The following is a 16,464-nucleotide window of genomic DNA, read 5'->3' on the forward strand; positions in this document are numbered from 1 at the left end:
CCCACTGAATAGTTTTCATCTTGTCTAGATGGGTCTGGTGAAAAGAGATGGGGATAAGATTCTTATGATTCAATACTGAGTAACTGTTATCATGACTAATTGCGACTGTCACAACTGTAGAGATAGAAGTTTTATAACAAAAACGGGGGAGTAGTTGATCTTACAATCCAGGAACAGAGGACCCAAGGACCATCAAGGGAGAAGAGCACGAGTGGAATGTGGGACCCTATCCAGAGAAGCCGCGACACCAGAGATGGAGGCAGAGATGAGAGATAGAGCAGCTGAGGACTCTAGACTCATGGAAAGAGAGACTGTGTGCTTGCCGCCAGGAGGCAGGCTTTCAGAATGTGCCCTGTGGTTGTTTTAATTATTATATATTCCTGAGTGTTTTTGTGTACACACACCCCACAAAAAAACCCCAAAACAGAGGGAATAGAAGCAAATACTGTTGAATGATGATGCACGGAAGAGAATGTAATTATTGCAATGAAAAGATGAGTGTAAAACCAATGTTCTCCCATGTAAACTATCACTCAATTCACAATAAAAACTGTTTTTTAAAAAAACAACAAAAAATCCACAGTGCCAGACTGCAAGGTCGATGGTTTTGAACTGCTAGGTCGATGGTTCAAGCTAACCAGTCGCTCCTTGGAAACCCTATACAGAGTCGCTATGGGTTGGAATCGACTTGACGGCATTTAACAACAACAACAATGGTTAAAAGTACATGCTTGAAGTCAGAAAGCTGTGGATTCAAATGCAACCCTGCCACTTGCTAGTCATGTGATCCCCAAAAGCTTCTTTAACTTTTTCAAGCCCACCCCATCATGGGAATCATAATATCTACTTCATAGTGTTGTTGTGGAGATTAAATGAGATAATATATGTAAAGTGCCTGGCACTTAGCAGGGACTCCATAAATGGTATCCATTTTTCGTCTTCTTAATAATTGTTAAATGCATGGCAAACATGTGAAGTAGAGCTATTTCTTTAATGTTTCTCACAGGGTCCTAGCTTTAATTTTCACAACGCCATCTCTCACATTTTGTTCTCCACTAACAATGAACTGCTTTGTACTCCACACCCCCTCGTCCCTATTCTATCTATCCAGATTGTCCTTCCCTCTTTCCAAAGCAAACTTGAAAAGTGTGTGAGTGTCAAAGTGCACACGTGTATACACACACACACACACACACACACACACACGACCTAGATCGAGCCTCACTTAACCACTTATACTGTGTCTCTTTACATATTTGTCTCTCCAGCTAGGCCATGAGTTCTTTGGGGGCTTGGACTGTGTCTTACTTACCTCTGAATTCCCAAGAGCGCCATAACTGACACAGGGCAAATGTAAAGTAGAATGAATCCCTCTGAGAACGAAGGAGTGCCTTATTTCCCTTCTGCTCCACCCAGAAAGACGCCAGATCTGTCCAGAAGTGGGCCTCCCTCTGCTCTCTGGGTTTATGCAAGAACGTTTTGCTACTTGGAGTCTCTCCATTCAATACAAAGCAAAGCAGCAAAGTAAGGTTTCATAGAGGGGGGCCAAAGAGGCCTTGCCCAGTCAGACTTCCTGCAGAGGTATGCTATATGTCAATACAAGCTGGACTTGTATGCAAATACCAAACAGCTTTCTGAACTATCTAGATTTTTCTATATCTAAATTATATTTGCTCTTGATCAGTCTGTATATAGTATGCAAAGCTGTCCTGAATTATTAACAATATTGCTGGAGAGCAAGGACTACAACCAGAGAAATGTCAAGGGGACAAAATCTTGAATTTAGTGGTGCTAAATGCCAAGAAGGAAATACTGCACCCAAGGGCCCTGTCCCAAGGTTATACGCAAAGATAAGAGGACTCAGGCAAGTATGAAGCAAAAGGTCCCACCAGTCCTTCATAGACAACTTAAACATCTTTGAATCTAACACTATTTTACTGTCATTGCATTCAACATAAAAGAATTTTACACAAGAAAATCATAAATACGGCAATTAAAACCCAATTTAATAGGTCATAAAGCTACACAATTCATCTAAGTTTTCATATTCTATGACCTCCTCTGGCTTTTACCCAGAAATATTGAAAAGAAGATGAAGACAAAGGAGGAGACAGAAGACCCAGAAGGAAAGAAAGGAAAACCTCTGCGGGCCAGGAGATTGATAGAGTAACCAATGTTCAGTAGTCTGATGAAGGCAGACACAGGAGCCAGCCGTGTTCTCAGTTCTGCTGCTTTGGTCAGTGACCTCAAGAACCAGGGACATAGCTTGTCTCTGATTTTCTGTCCACTACGGCAGAATGCTGACCCCTCAATTTCTGCAAATTTTGGGCCCCCATATCCTGGTGTGACGCTGTGGGATACAGCACTGAACACAAGGTCAGTGGTTCAAATGCACCAGCCCTCGTTGGAGACCCTAAACAGAGTCACTATGATGTGGAACCGACTCGACAGCACTTAACAACAACATATAAGACCTACAGGGGCACCGTGGTTCTGCACAATAGTCACTGGACTGCAAACCACAAGGTCGGCGGTTCAAAACCACCGGCTGCTCCATGGGAGAACGATAAGACTTTCTGCTCCCCTAAAGATTTACAGCCTCAGAAACCCAATATAGGATCACTACAAGCTGAAACTTATAGTGACCCTATATTGGGTATAAGGAGCTCTGGTAGCATAGTGGTTACGAATCGGGTTGCGAGCCACAAGCTCAACAGTTTGAAACTACCAGCTGTTCCGCGGGAGAAAGATGAGGCTTTCTGCTCCCGTAAAGATTTACAGCCTCGGAAACCCTGTACAGGGTCGCTATGAGTCGGAACCGACTCTACGGCACACATCAACAACAACAATATATTGGGTATAAGGTGAAACGGAGTCCTGGTGTGGCGCTGTGGGTTAATGCGCCAGATTGCAAAGCCGTTTGAACTGCAAAGTCGGCAGTTCAAGCTCACAAGCTGCTCCTCGGAAACCCTATACAGGGTCGCCATGGGTCGCAACCCACTCGACAGCACTTAACAACAACAACATGAGTTGAAACAGAGATTCCATGGCACTTAACAACAAAAACAGCAACATATAAGACCCACAGGGTCTGGAGAAGAGAAATCTGTCGTAAACCCTTATTCCTAGGAAACAGGGCTGATGCTCGTGGCACTGGAAGGAAATTGCTTATCTGTTGGTGATGGTGTGTGCTATCAAGTCGATTCGGACTCATAGCGACCCTATAGAACATAGTAGAACTGGCCCATAAGGTCTCCAAGGCTGTAAATCTTTATGGGATTAGATTGCCACATCTTTCTTTTCCATGGACTGGCTGGTGGGTTCAAACTGCTGATCTTTCGTTTAGCAGTCAAGTTCTTTACCGAGACCCCAGGGCGTATCAATTTTCATATCTATGGAAACCAATCTACAGGGGTTCAAGCTACCTGGAGCTCCGCTAGACTCTTGACTCTGACTGGCTAATAATACAGGTTTACACCTCAGCCACTTCCCTCCTAGTCTCAGAACCCCATGACATTGGGATTCCACTAGGAGGCACCTCTGTTACCTCCCAAAGTTCTGAGCGGTGACCTAAACAAAAATTGTTCAGTCGTGGACACAAGATGGCAGTATACACCGTTCGATTCAAGGGCCGTGGACTGGTGAATTATGCAAGAGAAAAGGGGTGGGGGTGGGGACCGTCTGCTGACTAAGACCGAAATCTACTTGAGTTTGTGTGAAAACTGAGCACAATTAATCGTTTAAAAAAATTTCAGGAATCTATAACTACTTCACCCTGCACATATAAAGTATTTCAAGTTTCCAAGAGCAAAGATACCAAAAAAGTCTACCACTTGCCCACCCACTACATCCCTACACTTCACAAACCTGAGGTATGACCCGGGGCACCAACCTGTTCAGAGTTGTTCCGATCCCTGCATTCACCCAACCTCCCGCTCTAGTATATCAGTGCCTCAGAGTTCACAACTTCTCAGCTCTCAGTTTTAGGACACCTTTCTACTTTTTCCCCAAGTGTCCCATCACATCTCTTGAAAAGGTAAAGACCAAGATAACCTAAGAAGGCAGGTGGGGTTTAGAGAAGAGCGTGAAGAAAAAAATTGGGGGAGGATAAGTGAAGTGAGGAGAAAGACAAAACTGAGGAAGACGCCAGACCGACCTAATGACGGCTGGCCTGAGGGAAGCCAGAGGAAAATAAAATCAGAGAGATGAAAGGCAAACGCGTAAATGGAGGGAGGAGGGAGAGGAACGTGGTAAATGTGGAAATAGAGAAAATAAGAAAATAACGATAGAAGGGGGAGTAACGGGAAGGGGGAAGAGAAGAAACGAGGGAGAAAATAGATGACTTGGGTAAAGGGGATAAACTAAACAGGGAGGGAATGAGAGAAAGAACGGGAGAAGGGGGGGTGGGTTGTTGAGAAGAGAAAAGACCAGAGGGGGAGAAAGGGCTGAGTGGAGCGACGCCTGCTAGGAGCTGGCATTTCCGGAAGCTCGAACCGAGATCTCAGGGAAGAGGGTTGAAAATAAGTGAAGTACTAAACAGGGACTGAGGAAACTTGAGCCTTAGTAAGTTTGGCTTAAGGCATTTATTGGATATTCCTGATATGTGCCTGGCGCTCTCAGACTCCCCTCTAGGACAACTGGCTTAGGGAGGGGCGCTAAAAACTGTGTCCCAACCGGTTCTCCACGGCAGCGTCTCTCCTGTAGGGGGACCCTGCCGCGGCACGAGGAACATTTTTCCCTCCCTCTGCGATCAGGCGCCTCGGGCTGTGTTGTGGCCAGACCCGCATCTGAGGATGCGCCCAGACAGCCAAGGGCGCCTGGGCCGGGACGCCCGGCTCGCGGAGGGAGGGCGAGCCCGCAGGGCTCCCCAGAGTGCAGGCGAGGGTGCGAGCGCAGGCCGTGTGGGTGCGGGCGGCGAGGGGCGGGGGCCGACGTCCGTTGAGGGAGGCTGGCCGCGCCGGAGTCATTTACATGCTGTCAGTGCCAGGCGCTGACTCCAGGGCGTGCTGCTCGCTCCCTGGCTCACTCGTGCTCAGCTCCTGCCACCTCTCAGCCGGCAGTCCCGCGGAGCCCGAGAGCCGCTGAAGGAGGGAGCCCAGGAGGGAGGGAGAGAGCGAGAGAGGGCGCCCTGTTGCCCGCCTTTCCTGCCGCCACAGGTCCGCCCTGAGTCCCGCTCACACTTGGGAAACTTGGGACTCTCTGGAGCCCCGGTATGGCACCTCAGGGGGGCGGCCCCAGCCTCAGAAGAGGGGGAGGAGAAGGAGGAAGTGAGCCCGAAGACGGATCCGCTCCGAGCTGTTTGTCCAGCTGTTTCTATTCGCACCCGGGGCAGCGCAGCCAGAAGGGGGCCCTAGTAGAGGGTGGCCTGCTTAGGCGGTAATTGCCAACTCTTCTCACAGCTTGTCTTTTCCAGGCACCCTGGAGTCCCCTGAGTCTAACCCGGAGGGCGCGCACCTGCCAGCCGCTCCTGACCCTACAGACCAGGCGACCCCTGAGCCAGAGAAAATGGCCCAGTCCAAGACCGACTGCCGCTCACCTGTCGGCCTCGATTGCTGCAACTGCTGTCTAGACCTGGCCCACCGGAGCGGACTGCAGCAGGAGAGCAACGGGGGAAACAACAACTCGGGTAGTCCCACCGTAAGCAACTTTCGGCAGCTGCAGGAAAAGCTGATCTTTGAGAACCTCAACACCGACAAGCTTAACAACATAATGCGGCAAGATTCACTAGAACCGGTGCTGCGGGACCCCTGCTACCTGATCAACGAGGGTATCTGCAACCGGAACATCGACCAGACAATGCTCTCCATCCTGCTCTTCTTCCACAGGTGAGTGGCTGGGCACACGGGGTGGGGGGCACGCGGTCTCCACCCCACTCCAGCCTCTACTGGACCGGGCAAAGGGCGCTGGAGAGATCTGTTCCCAGGTTGCCATGGCTGGATTCTGTGAAACTGTAAGGGGACCTGACAGGTGCCATCCCTACTCTTAAGGGTACCTGCAGAGGCCTTCCTGCAGGGGAGTATACTGAGGCCCAGAAGGTGGGTAGACCCCCGTAAGTGGTTTGGGGGTCGCTGGTCATACCGTTTCCTCAAGGCATACAGTGTTCTTAACCACTTTGGAGATTTTGCCTTTCAAAAACCCAAATAGAAAATGTGCCAATTTGGATTGAAACTTGCAAGGGCTTTTAAATTTACTGAGTGGCCGGGACTGACAATTAGGGCAAGCAAAACTGCTAGTGGTGTCGGGAAAGATGGAGAATATGAAAAATCAGAGATCTGTGAGACTTTTTTGAGACCCTGGATGGGAGGGACCCTCCCCCCCCTTCATGGACCACAGCCTGGAATTTCAAATGGTGGCTAAAAGCAATCCCAGGAGAGCCTCCTGGGGTCTCTTTGAGCACCCCAAGAACTGAGTGTGGCAGGAGGGCTGGAAGAATCCCTGTTATCACAGATGGAAGTCTACTGTGGATCAGACTTTCTAGAAATCCTGCTGGGAAGGCAGGGAAGACAGAGGGGAGGGGAGACACAATGGGAAGACCCAAGGTGGTCACTGTGCCCCAGTCTGAGGGGAGACTATTCTCTGAGGAACAACTAAAACTACTTAGAGCAAGATGAGGCGACTTCAAGAAACTCAGACATTTAGTGTTCTTAGAGAAATGGGGACAAGGCACCAGTGTGTATGTGTGTGGAGAGGTAGATTTTATTCTTTCTCACCCGAACTGCTGTTTCTCAAAGGTTCCTTCTAGCTCTGAGATTCTAGGACATGGACAGGTGGTGTACCCAGTCAGGGCAAAGTGGTTCTCGCTATAAGAAATTCAAGACCCCCATCCACCAGCTGCTCCTTGAAAACCCTATACAGGGTGGCTATGAGGCACTTAACAACAACAACAAATAACACAACGTGTTTGGATGGCTTTTCAGAGCTGCACAATTAGCAAATTTCAAAAAAAAAAAAATCGAGAAAGACAGGAGTAACCCTTACTTAGTGCTAAAACCAGATTTGCCTCCCTTTGCCCCAAAGCGAATCCACCCTGGCCTCCTTGTCTGCTTTTAGCCCCAGTGGGTTCCAGACACTGGGGCATGCAGGACTTGGTTAGCAGTATCATAACCAGTGGTAGTTCTCAGGCCTTTTCAACAAACACACCGAAGCCTGTTCTTATCTATCATTTCACTGCAGACATCAACTTATCGCCTGGTCTAAAATAAACCAGACCGTGAAGAGAACAGGTTAGGAAAGAATCTTCACTTCTGGTGAAAGATAACTAACAAGTGGATTCAGACCACAGGCGCTGAACCCTGCAGAGCGAAATTCTTAAAACAGGTTCCTAACAATCCTGTTCACATTCTGTTGGTGAGTGACTGAAGGTGGGAGCGATGTAGTACTTGCATTCTTTCAACTGAGGAAAAAAAAAAAAAAAAACTGTCCCTGAATTGGCTCTCTCTTAACTCCATCCAGAAGAGTTTGGGAAACGGTGAGAAGGGCACGTCCCTAGATTCTGGGTCTAGCAGGCATGGGTTAATGGGGTGTGAGGATGAGAGCCCGAGATCAAAGTATTCACATGTGTCTCGCCTTGGGCTGTTTTCTGGTTGTCTGGGCTCCCTGGATGTCATCTAAACTGCTGCTGTGTGCCATCAAATTGGTTCCAACTCATAGCAACCAAGGCTGTAAATCTTCATAAATCCAAGGTTAATGATCTTTATGGGAGCAGAAATTTCATCTTTCTCCCATGGACCGACTAGTGGATTCGAACTGCTGACCTTGAGGTTAGCAACCCAAGGTGTAACCCATTAAGCTACCAGGGCTTCTGCCAGATATGAGGGGGCTCCAAAAAGTTCATGGAAAAATTAAATTCCATTATCTTTCAATTCCATTTTCCCAGGAACTTTATCAAGCCTCTCATACTTCTTGTTGTTGTTATTAATTGCCGTCGAGTCGACCCTGTATAGGGTTTCCAAGGTTTCCAGCTGGTGAGCTTGAACCACCGACCTTGCAGTTCAAACAGCTTTGCAGTCTGACGTATTAGCCCACAGCACCACACCAGGACTCCTCATACTTCTTGGACACCTATTTATTGACTGTTGGCTCTTGGCACACCCTGGAAATGCCAATGGGGATGGGGATGGTGAGTTGAGGACATTGATTCAGGGAGGAGGGAGAACAGTTGAGGGGGTCATAGCTGAGACCCAGCCTCCAGAGATCCAAGCAGCTCAGCGTCCTAAGTAGCTGAGGAGCAAACTAGCAAGCCCCTAGTGTTCCTTGAGGCAGGGAGGTAGTAATAACCTCATAATTCTAGAAGGACAAAACATGCTCTCAGTTTCCTTGACAACTGGGACCCTCTACACTGGGGACCCTTAATTTGGTTTAAGTTTTGCCCTGAAGGACATACTAATTAACAAACCCGGTGACCACTGGTATTGGTTATTATGGGACCTCTTGGATGGCTGAGCTGGGCAGCCTTTGCCTACGTGGGAGTCTGTCTTTCTTACTTCATTGATTCCCTGGGATTCCAACATCACATTTGAGCCATCATTTTTACTTCTACTGCTTTTAATTATTTGATGTCTAAATTTCTGTTGAGGCGTCTTTCTCCTTTAAGTTGTCGACTTTCAAGGCCATTTCTTATCTTGGAGAAACTACTCTCCCCACCCTCCCAATTCCCGCCGTCCATCCCCCTACTGCAAGGATTCCTATATTCTCTGGGTAGAAGGGCGGGTCACATTCTTGATTTATATCTGGTTTGTCTGCTTTGACCTACCTGTCTTGGCCTCCCAGCTTAACTCTTGGTTTCTTTGAGGTACAAGAGTGTAAGCAAATTCAGAGTAAAAACCAAAAAACCAAAAGCTGTTGCTATCAAGTTGTTTCTGACTCATAGTGACCCTCTAAGATTCAGTAGAGCTGGCCCATAGGTTTTTCAAGGCTGTATATCTATATGCAAGCAGACTGCCATATCTTTCCTCCATGGAGCAAATGGGGAGAGGGGGGTTCAAATCGCTGACCTTTCAGTTAGCAGCCAAATGTTTTCACCAGTGTGTCACCAGGAGTCCCGCAATTTGTGGTAAGGCTGTGCTTTACACTTGCTTGATTTCTCTTCAGCATTCAGTGTTGTTTTGTTTTTACTTGGCTGACTGCTTTAATTGTTGGTGTAATATGATGCAGAGATCTTACAATTTTAATATTTGCTATTTGTTAAATGCCGTCGAGTTGGTTCTGACTCCTAGCCATCCTGTATGGGGTTTCCTAGGAGCTGCTTGCTGGTGGGTTTGAACTGCCAACCTTGTGGTTCACGGTCTACTGCTGATCCTACAGCATCACATTAGTCCTGCAAAACCCTTATTAAGGTTCAAATGTGGTTTTCTCAGTTTCCACTACAGGCAGGAACTCAAAGAACCTGGTACAAGTCCAGGTGGACAGTGTTATCTATACACAAATGAATCTTAGTGGTACAATGGTTAACTTTTGGTTAGGCTGCTAACCAAAGGTTGTCTGTCTGAACCCACCTAGCTGTTCTTCAGGAGAAAGCTAAAGATTTGTTCTCATAAAAAGATTATAGTGTAGAAAGCCCTATGGGGCAGTTCTTCCATGTCACATGGGGTCACTAGGAGTTGCAAATCAACCCAAGGGCACCTGACAACAACAAAAGCAATAATGAGCCTGCAGCTTGTTGGTATGGAAACAGTGCCTTTAAACTATTTGGGGGAAGTTATGTGTTTTGCACACCATCCTTTCACTCTTGTGTTATGTAACAACTAACCTGGATTCATAGCTAACATTTATTGCGTGTTTACAGTGTTGCTTTTCATGGGACATCGAGTCCATTCTGACTCATTGCAACCCTATATGACAGAGTAGAACTGCCCCATAGGGTTTCTGAGACTAGAAATCTTTATGAACCTATTTTTCTCTGGTGAAGCAGTTGGTGGGCTGGTGGGTTTGAACCTTTGATCTTGTCATTTGCAGTCCAGCGCTTAACCCACTGCAATACCAGGGAGTCACTAGGTGGATTCTAACTGCCGACCTTTTGGTTAGCAGTCCAGTGCTTAACCATTGCACCACCTGGGTTCCTTGTCCTGGTGTGGCACTGTGGGATAAAGCACTGGACCGCAAGGTCGGTTTGAACCACAAGGTCAGTGGTTCAAACTCACCAACTGCTCCTTGAAGACCCTATACAGGGTCGTTATGAGTCAGAACCGACTCGACAGCACTTCACAACAATAACAACAACAACAGATATTAAATGAGATTCCCTGTATAATCTCATTTAATGTTTACACCAACCCTGTGATGTTGTTAAGTCCCCTTGAATCAGTTCTGATTAATAGTGACCCTTTATAGGATTTCTGAGGAGCAACTGGTGGGTTTGAACTGCCAGCCTCACAGTTAGTAGTCCAGTGCTACAGTGCCTCAGGCAGTATTATCACCCATCAACATGTATCTCCCTACTTTATGTTATACGTTATAACGAAGGGAACTGAGGCTTGGAGAAATTCAGTAACTTGACAGTTAGGAGCAAAGACAAGATCCCAACAGAGATCAATCAGTTCGACACTCTAGAATTGTCTGTGAAGCAAGAGATAAATGTGAACCCTGATCTTACCTAAATGCTCAAAATGTCCTTACTAGGTGAGGTGACCAACTGCCCTGGTCTCAGGACCAGAGACTTTCAGTGCTCAAAATGAAACAGTCCCAGGGCAATTAGGGGTGGTTGCAATCTTATTATTAGGGGACACCACCTTGAGGCTTTCTGCTCCCGTAAAGAGTTACAGCCTCGGAAACCCTGTACAGAGTCGCTATGAGTCGGAACCGACTCCATGGCACATAACCACCACCACCACCACCTGTCATGGAGTCCTGTTGTGATGTTGTAAGATAAACACTAGACCACAAGGTCGGTTTGAACCGTAGGGCCAGCTGCTCCTCGGAAACCCTATATAGAGTTGCTATGAGTTGAAACCAACTCAGTGGCACTTAACACCCCCACTTTGTCAGGTGAATATGCTCCTAATACTGGAAAACTTAGCAGGAATATAGAAAATGCTGCCAAAATAGCTGAGTTTTCCATTTAAATGGAACATACGACAAACAACTTCCTAAAGTGAAATTTGAGGGTCCTTACTTTTCTGATCTGTAAGGTGTGGCAAGTTAGAGTAGGAGCTTTTGCATATTCTGTTGTCTTGTTTATTGTTATTGTTGTTACCTCAAATTTTATTTGTCAGATTGTATTCCAAACTCGTTCATCAGCTCTTTTCTGCCTTTGGGCTCAGAGCATACCTTCCCAGTGCCATCTGAGATACTGAGTTCCCTTCCAGCTCCAAAAGCCCTGTTGTTGTGCAGTGCCGTCAAGTCTGTTCCGACCCATAGTGACCCTGTATAGGGTTTCCGAGAAGCAGCTGGTGAGCTTGAACTGGTGACATTGCAGCTCTAACGGCTTTGCAGTCTGGCACATTAACTCACAGCTCCACACCAGCCCTAGGAGTATACATTTGAGCCTCTGTCCTGGCAACAACTGGTTCCCACACAGAGGCTTGGAGAATAACAGCAACAACAATAGCAAAAACAGCAGTAGCAAACATTGATAACCATTTTATGAGTGCTACTTCATTTAACAAGGAGCTCTGGTAGCGTAGTGGTAACGAATCGGGCTGCGAACCTTATGGTCAGCGGTTCGAAACTACTAGCCGCTCCGCGGGAGAAAGATGAGGCTTTCTACTCCCGTAAAGATTTACACCCTCGGAAAATCTGTACAGGGTCGCTATGGGTCGGACCCAACTCGATGGCACTTAACAACAACAACAACAACTTCATTTAACATCTTTTAACATCAGCTACTAAAGGAGCCGTGGTAGTACAGTGGTTAAAGCACCTTGCTCCTAACCAAAAGATCAGTGATTCGAATCTGCCAGATGCTTTCCTGGGAGACAGATTTGGCAGAATGCTTCCCTAAATATTTACAGCCTTGGAAGCCCTAGGGGGCAGTTCTATTCTGCCCTGTTTTTAATTGTCGTTGAGTTGGTTCCGATTGATAATGACCCTGTATAGGGTTTCTGAGGAGTGGCTGGTGCATTTGAACTGCCAACCTTTTGGTTAGCAGTCCAGTGCTTATCCTATAGTGCCACACCAGGACTCTATAGGGTTACTATGCGTTCATGGTACACGGACAGAGAAGTGGATCTTAGAGAATTTAGGCACTGTGTTGTTGTTGTTAAGTGCCGTCGAGTCGGTTCCGACTCATAGTGACCCTGTATAGGGTTTCTGAGGCTGTAAATCTTTACAGGAGCAGCCGAACGGCTGGTAGTCCGAACTGCTAACCTTGAAATTAGCAGCCCGAGCAGGCACTTAACAAACAACAACAGCATAGCAGGCAGGTTGTTGTTGTTGTTGTTAGGTGCCATCGAGTTGGTACCGACTCATAGCGACCTTATGCACAGCAGAACGAAACACTGCCCGATCCTGGACCAACCTCACTACTGTTGCCACGCTCGAGTCCATCAATACTGCCACTTGGCCAATCCATCTCTTTGGGGTAGGAGAGGATTTTAGCCTAAATTCTCTAAGGTTCAGTACTCTGTCCATGTACCATCTAAACGTCCTGGCAAATACTCACAAAACCACTGGTATGTAGAACACATCATGAGAAACTCTGAATTAGAAATTGCAACCGTTTGTCAACTAAATTGCCATTTGATTTTGAGGATGGAGTTTTGTTTTTTGCTGTTCAGTGGTTTGGGGTTTCTATGTGGTTAAGCCTGTCATTTTTTGCCTTTGTGACTTTTGCTTTGGTATCAAACTTTGAAAGTTCTTCCCTAGACAAGGTAATTTCAAATAACTCTGAGTGGTTATGTTAATGAATTTGGGGATTGTCCAAAGTTTAGTGTGCATCCCTTATGAATGGCCTGGATCTTTTTTTTTTTTTTTTTCAGACTAATCTTTATTTTTTTAACATTGCATAGTATTCAGCTATGTACATACTACAGTTTGCTTATCCATTCTTCCATTGACTCTATCATTATTCTTTAAAAACTTGAAAAACAAACACCGAATCAACAACTTTATATGGAAAGGAAAGAAACCTCAGATAGGCAAATTACTATTACAATCAGAGGCACCACACATCTACATCTTAAAACCATGGTAGTTAAAAAGTCTGGTACTTACTACTGGTACATGACACACAAATGGACCTTATAGAGCATAATTGAAAACCCAGAAGTACATCTATCCACCTATGGACAGCTGATCTTTGGCAAAGGGCCAAAACTCATTCATTGGGGAAGAAATAAGTGTTTAAACAAAGGGTGCTGACAAAACTCTATCTATTGCAGAAGAATGAAACAGGACCCATATCTAACATTGCATACAAAAATGCAAATGAATGCAAAATGTATCAAAATAAAATTTAAAATATTATCAGAGAAAAAAGTAGGGACAGATTCAGGGGCCCTAATACACGACATAACTATACTATTAGACATAACTAAGAACATACAAACAGTAAATGACAAATTAGATGCCTGGGACCTCCTAAAAATTAGACTTTTGCGCATATCAAAAGATTTCACTTAAAGAGTAAAATGAAAATCCAGTGACTAGAAAAAATTTTTTGAGCAATGACATACAGAACAAGGGACTAATCTCTAAAATGTATAGACCTCAATATATGATCAACAAAAAGACAAATAATCCAGTTTTAAAATGGGCAGATTACATAAACAGACACTTCACCAAAGAAGACATTCAGGTGGCTCCGTAAGGCGTATAATGGCTGATTTTTAATAGTAGATACTCATGCCTCTCTTCTGAGGCACCGCTATATTGACTTTTCTTTTTGTTTTTTTAACTTGGCCTGGATCTTTTTAAAGATCCTTTTTCAAGAGTGGCATGTTATTATTAAGTGTCGTCAAGTTGACTCCCACTCAGAGTGCCCCTGTATAAGGTTTCCGAGGAGCAGCTGGTGGGTTTGAACTGCCGACTTTGTAGCTGATCCTACAGCGCCACACCAGGAGTGACATGTGACACCATTATTCGCCATTGACTGCTTTGTGTGGATTCGTTTCAGACCTTTGTTCTGGGTAGCAGCATACTGGGAGTACAGTTATATGGGACTGGGGCATGGGAAAACCAAATATGGAGAGGCGAGGTAAAGAGTAGACAAGGCCAGAATCAATTAAAGGTCTGGCCTAAGTAGGCAGCATGAGAGATGATGGAAAGAAAAGTACAAATTTCACCTACTCCTCGGCTCAGTCCGCACCTCAGACAATGACTCTTTCCTGGATGACCTTATTTTCCCTCTCTGCCTAAAGAGAAGGTGAACACTCCTGCTTATATTTGCACTTCTAGATAAACCAACAAGCTCTCAATTCCAGGTAAAATGTTGGCTTCTTTCCAGAATAGGTCCTGAAGGCCAGTGAGTCTGAGTAAGTGGAGATGACTGGGTCTGCCTAACTCTGCCAGGGTCTCAGGGTCTGCTTGAGTGACTGAGTCCAGCAGAAGACTTGCCCTCAACCTGTGGGTTAGCTGAGAGGACTAAATGCCTGCTATGTTCTGTACCTGATGATAAGTGCTACTCTGGGTTTGTCCATTGTGATTCTGCTTCTACCTGGACTTTCTCCTCTTATGTAAGGCAACTCTCAAGATAGCTACAAAGCCTATCTTCCCTGGCTGGCTACGTTTATGTAACACATTAGTTAGTGTCGTGCAATTCCCTCTCTAGCCCCCAAGAAGTCAACATGAGGAGACTGAGGCTTGAGCTGATCTAGTAGAGCACTTTGTGTGCCTAGTGCACTCAAGGGAAAGGATTCCGTAACCACAAGGGTCATAAAGATGAGATTTCCCTTTTAGATGAAGGGACTAATAATGGCCCGGGACACCTTGTGCTTTTCTCAGTGCCTACAATAATGGAATAAAGATTAGGACTTCACCACAGTCCTACAGCTTTGGCAGACAAGACCTTCCGTAGAACCCATGGGCGAATGGGAGGCCCACAGAAGCCAGAAAGCAGGTACAAAACAACCTAGATTTCATGAGGGGTCAGGTCAGGGGAAATGGGTTACGGAGGCCTAGTTAAGGAGGTGGAGTGGGCACAAGATGGGGTCTGTGAGAACTGAAAATTACTTTCATGCTTTTCCAAATGTTAAGCCAGGTAGGAAGGAACTTTATCAGCAGGCAAGGCAAATGCAACTCATACCTTCTAGACGGAAATTCCTATTCCAAATTAGCTATTGCTCCTTTGGAAACAGTGCAAGATCCCAGCCAATAAAGGAGACTCAATGGAAAGGTTTCTGTTGTTGACACTTGTTAAGTGCTGCCAAGTTGGTTCCCACCCATAGCGACCCTGTAGAGGGCTTCCAAGGAGTGGCTGGTGAGCTTGAACTGCCAACCTTGTGGTTCAAAGCAACTTTGCAATCTAGCACATTAACCCACAGTGCCACACCAGGACTCCATGAAGGAAACAGGAGTTGGTGACCCAGACAAGCCTTTCTCTCCTGAGAACCACTTTCCTCAAATAAAGTCATCCTGAAACCAGGCCCCCTGCCTGTGAGCAAAGTACCACAGGGACCTTTTCCATCCTTCCTGGAAGGAAGAATTTACTCACAAAATAATCTTGGGTATTCAACCCACTTCCTCTTGTCTTTTCTTCAGGGGAGATGGAAAGCAGCTGCTCAGGGTTTAGGGCTCTGGCTAGGATTCCCGCTCTCTGCTGTCAAGGCCAGTGATTGGCTACAGCTATCTCTGTGGAAGAAAGTGGTGAGAAGTGAGAGGAAGGAATGTGGTTCTCAGGAATCCTTCCTGCACCCCCTCACCCCCCAATTCCCCTCCCTTTCTTCAGAGCTTGCTCTGAGCCTCACTCCCAGACAGGGTCAGATGACCCAATAAGCAAAGTAAGCACAGGTTTGCTGGTGCTTATTTACTAATCTGCAGTGAACAATTTCACATTTTCACCACATCAAAGATTCTGCTTCCAGGTATGTCTGGCAAATGTCTCTCTCCCAACCCCACAGCACCTTCCTACAGAATGCAAGCCTCTTCAAATTCATGATCCCGACAGGACGGACTACCCAATAGTCACAGGTAAGCACAGGCTTACTTGTGCTCACTAATGTGTAGTGAACAGTTTCACAGGTTTCACAACTATTCACTACAGATCAGTAAGTAAATGCAAGTAAACACGTGCTTACTTTGCTTATTGGGTAATCTGCCCCTGCTCTCAGACTAGGCTGGACCTAGGGCAGCCTGAGGGCCCTGACTCAGACAGATCTCATCTCGCATCTTATGTAACAGAGGTAGGTTACGGAGGCATCAAGCTTCTGCTTGCTCCATAGCTGCTTTCCCTGGGACTTGGCATTTGGAAGCCCGCTGGGGGTCATACTTATAAAGGAAGAGCTTACTCTTCCTAGTGTTTATAGCAAGCAGTCTACTCAGAGGTGAGTAGGCCGCAAAGGTGATTCCCCTAGCCTCTATTTGGATGGTTTT

General features: G+C 46.2%; 2 protein-coding genes across 2 annotated transcripts in view; one reads left to right on the forward strand and one right to left on the reverse strand.

The window, feature by feature from the left end:
• Positions 1–4,967, reverse strand: part of LOC102839139 (RNA-binding protein Rsf1-like) — a 79,011-nt gene extending 74,044 nt beyond the window's left edge. Inside the window, exon 1 of the mRNA XM_006871065.1 lies at positions 4,675–4,967. Within this exon, the coding sequence (XP_006871127.1) occupies positions 4,675–4,967 (293 nt within the window). The remainder of the gene's footprint in view (positions 1–4,674) is intronic.
• Positions 4,968–5,150: 183 nt separating this feature from the next.
• The window catches only part of TSC22D3 (TSC22 domain family, member 3), an 81,883-nt gene continuing 70,569 nt past the window's right edge, over positions 5,151–16,464 (forward strand). Inside the window, exon 1 of the mRNA XM_006871042.1 lies at positions 5,151–5,825. Within this exon, the coding sequence (XP_006871104.1) occupies positions 5,506–5,825 (320 nt within the window). The 5' untranslated portion in view covers positions 5,151–5,505. The remainder of the gene's footprint in view (positions 5,826–16,464) is intronic.

Source organism: Chrysochloris asiatica, unplaced genomic scaffold (assembly GCF_000296735.1).
Source record: "Chrysochloris asiatica unplaced genomic scaffold, ChrAsi1.0 scaffold00159, whole genome shotgun sequence".
In the NCBI taxonomy this organism is placed as follows: domain Eukaryota; kingdom Metazoa; phylum Chordata; class Mammalia; order Afrosoricida; family Chrysochloridae; genus Chrysochloris; species Chrysochloris asiatica.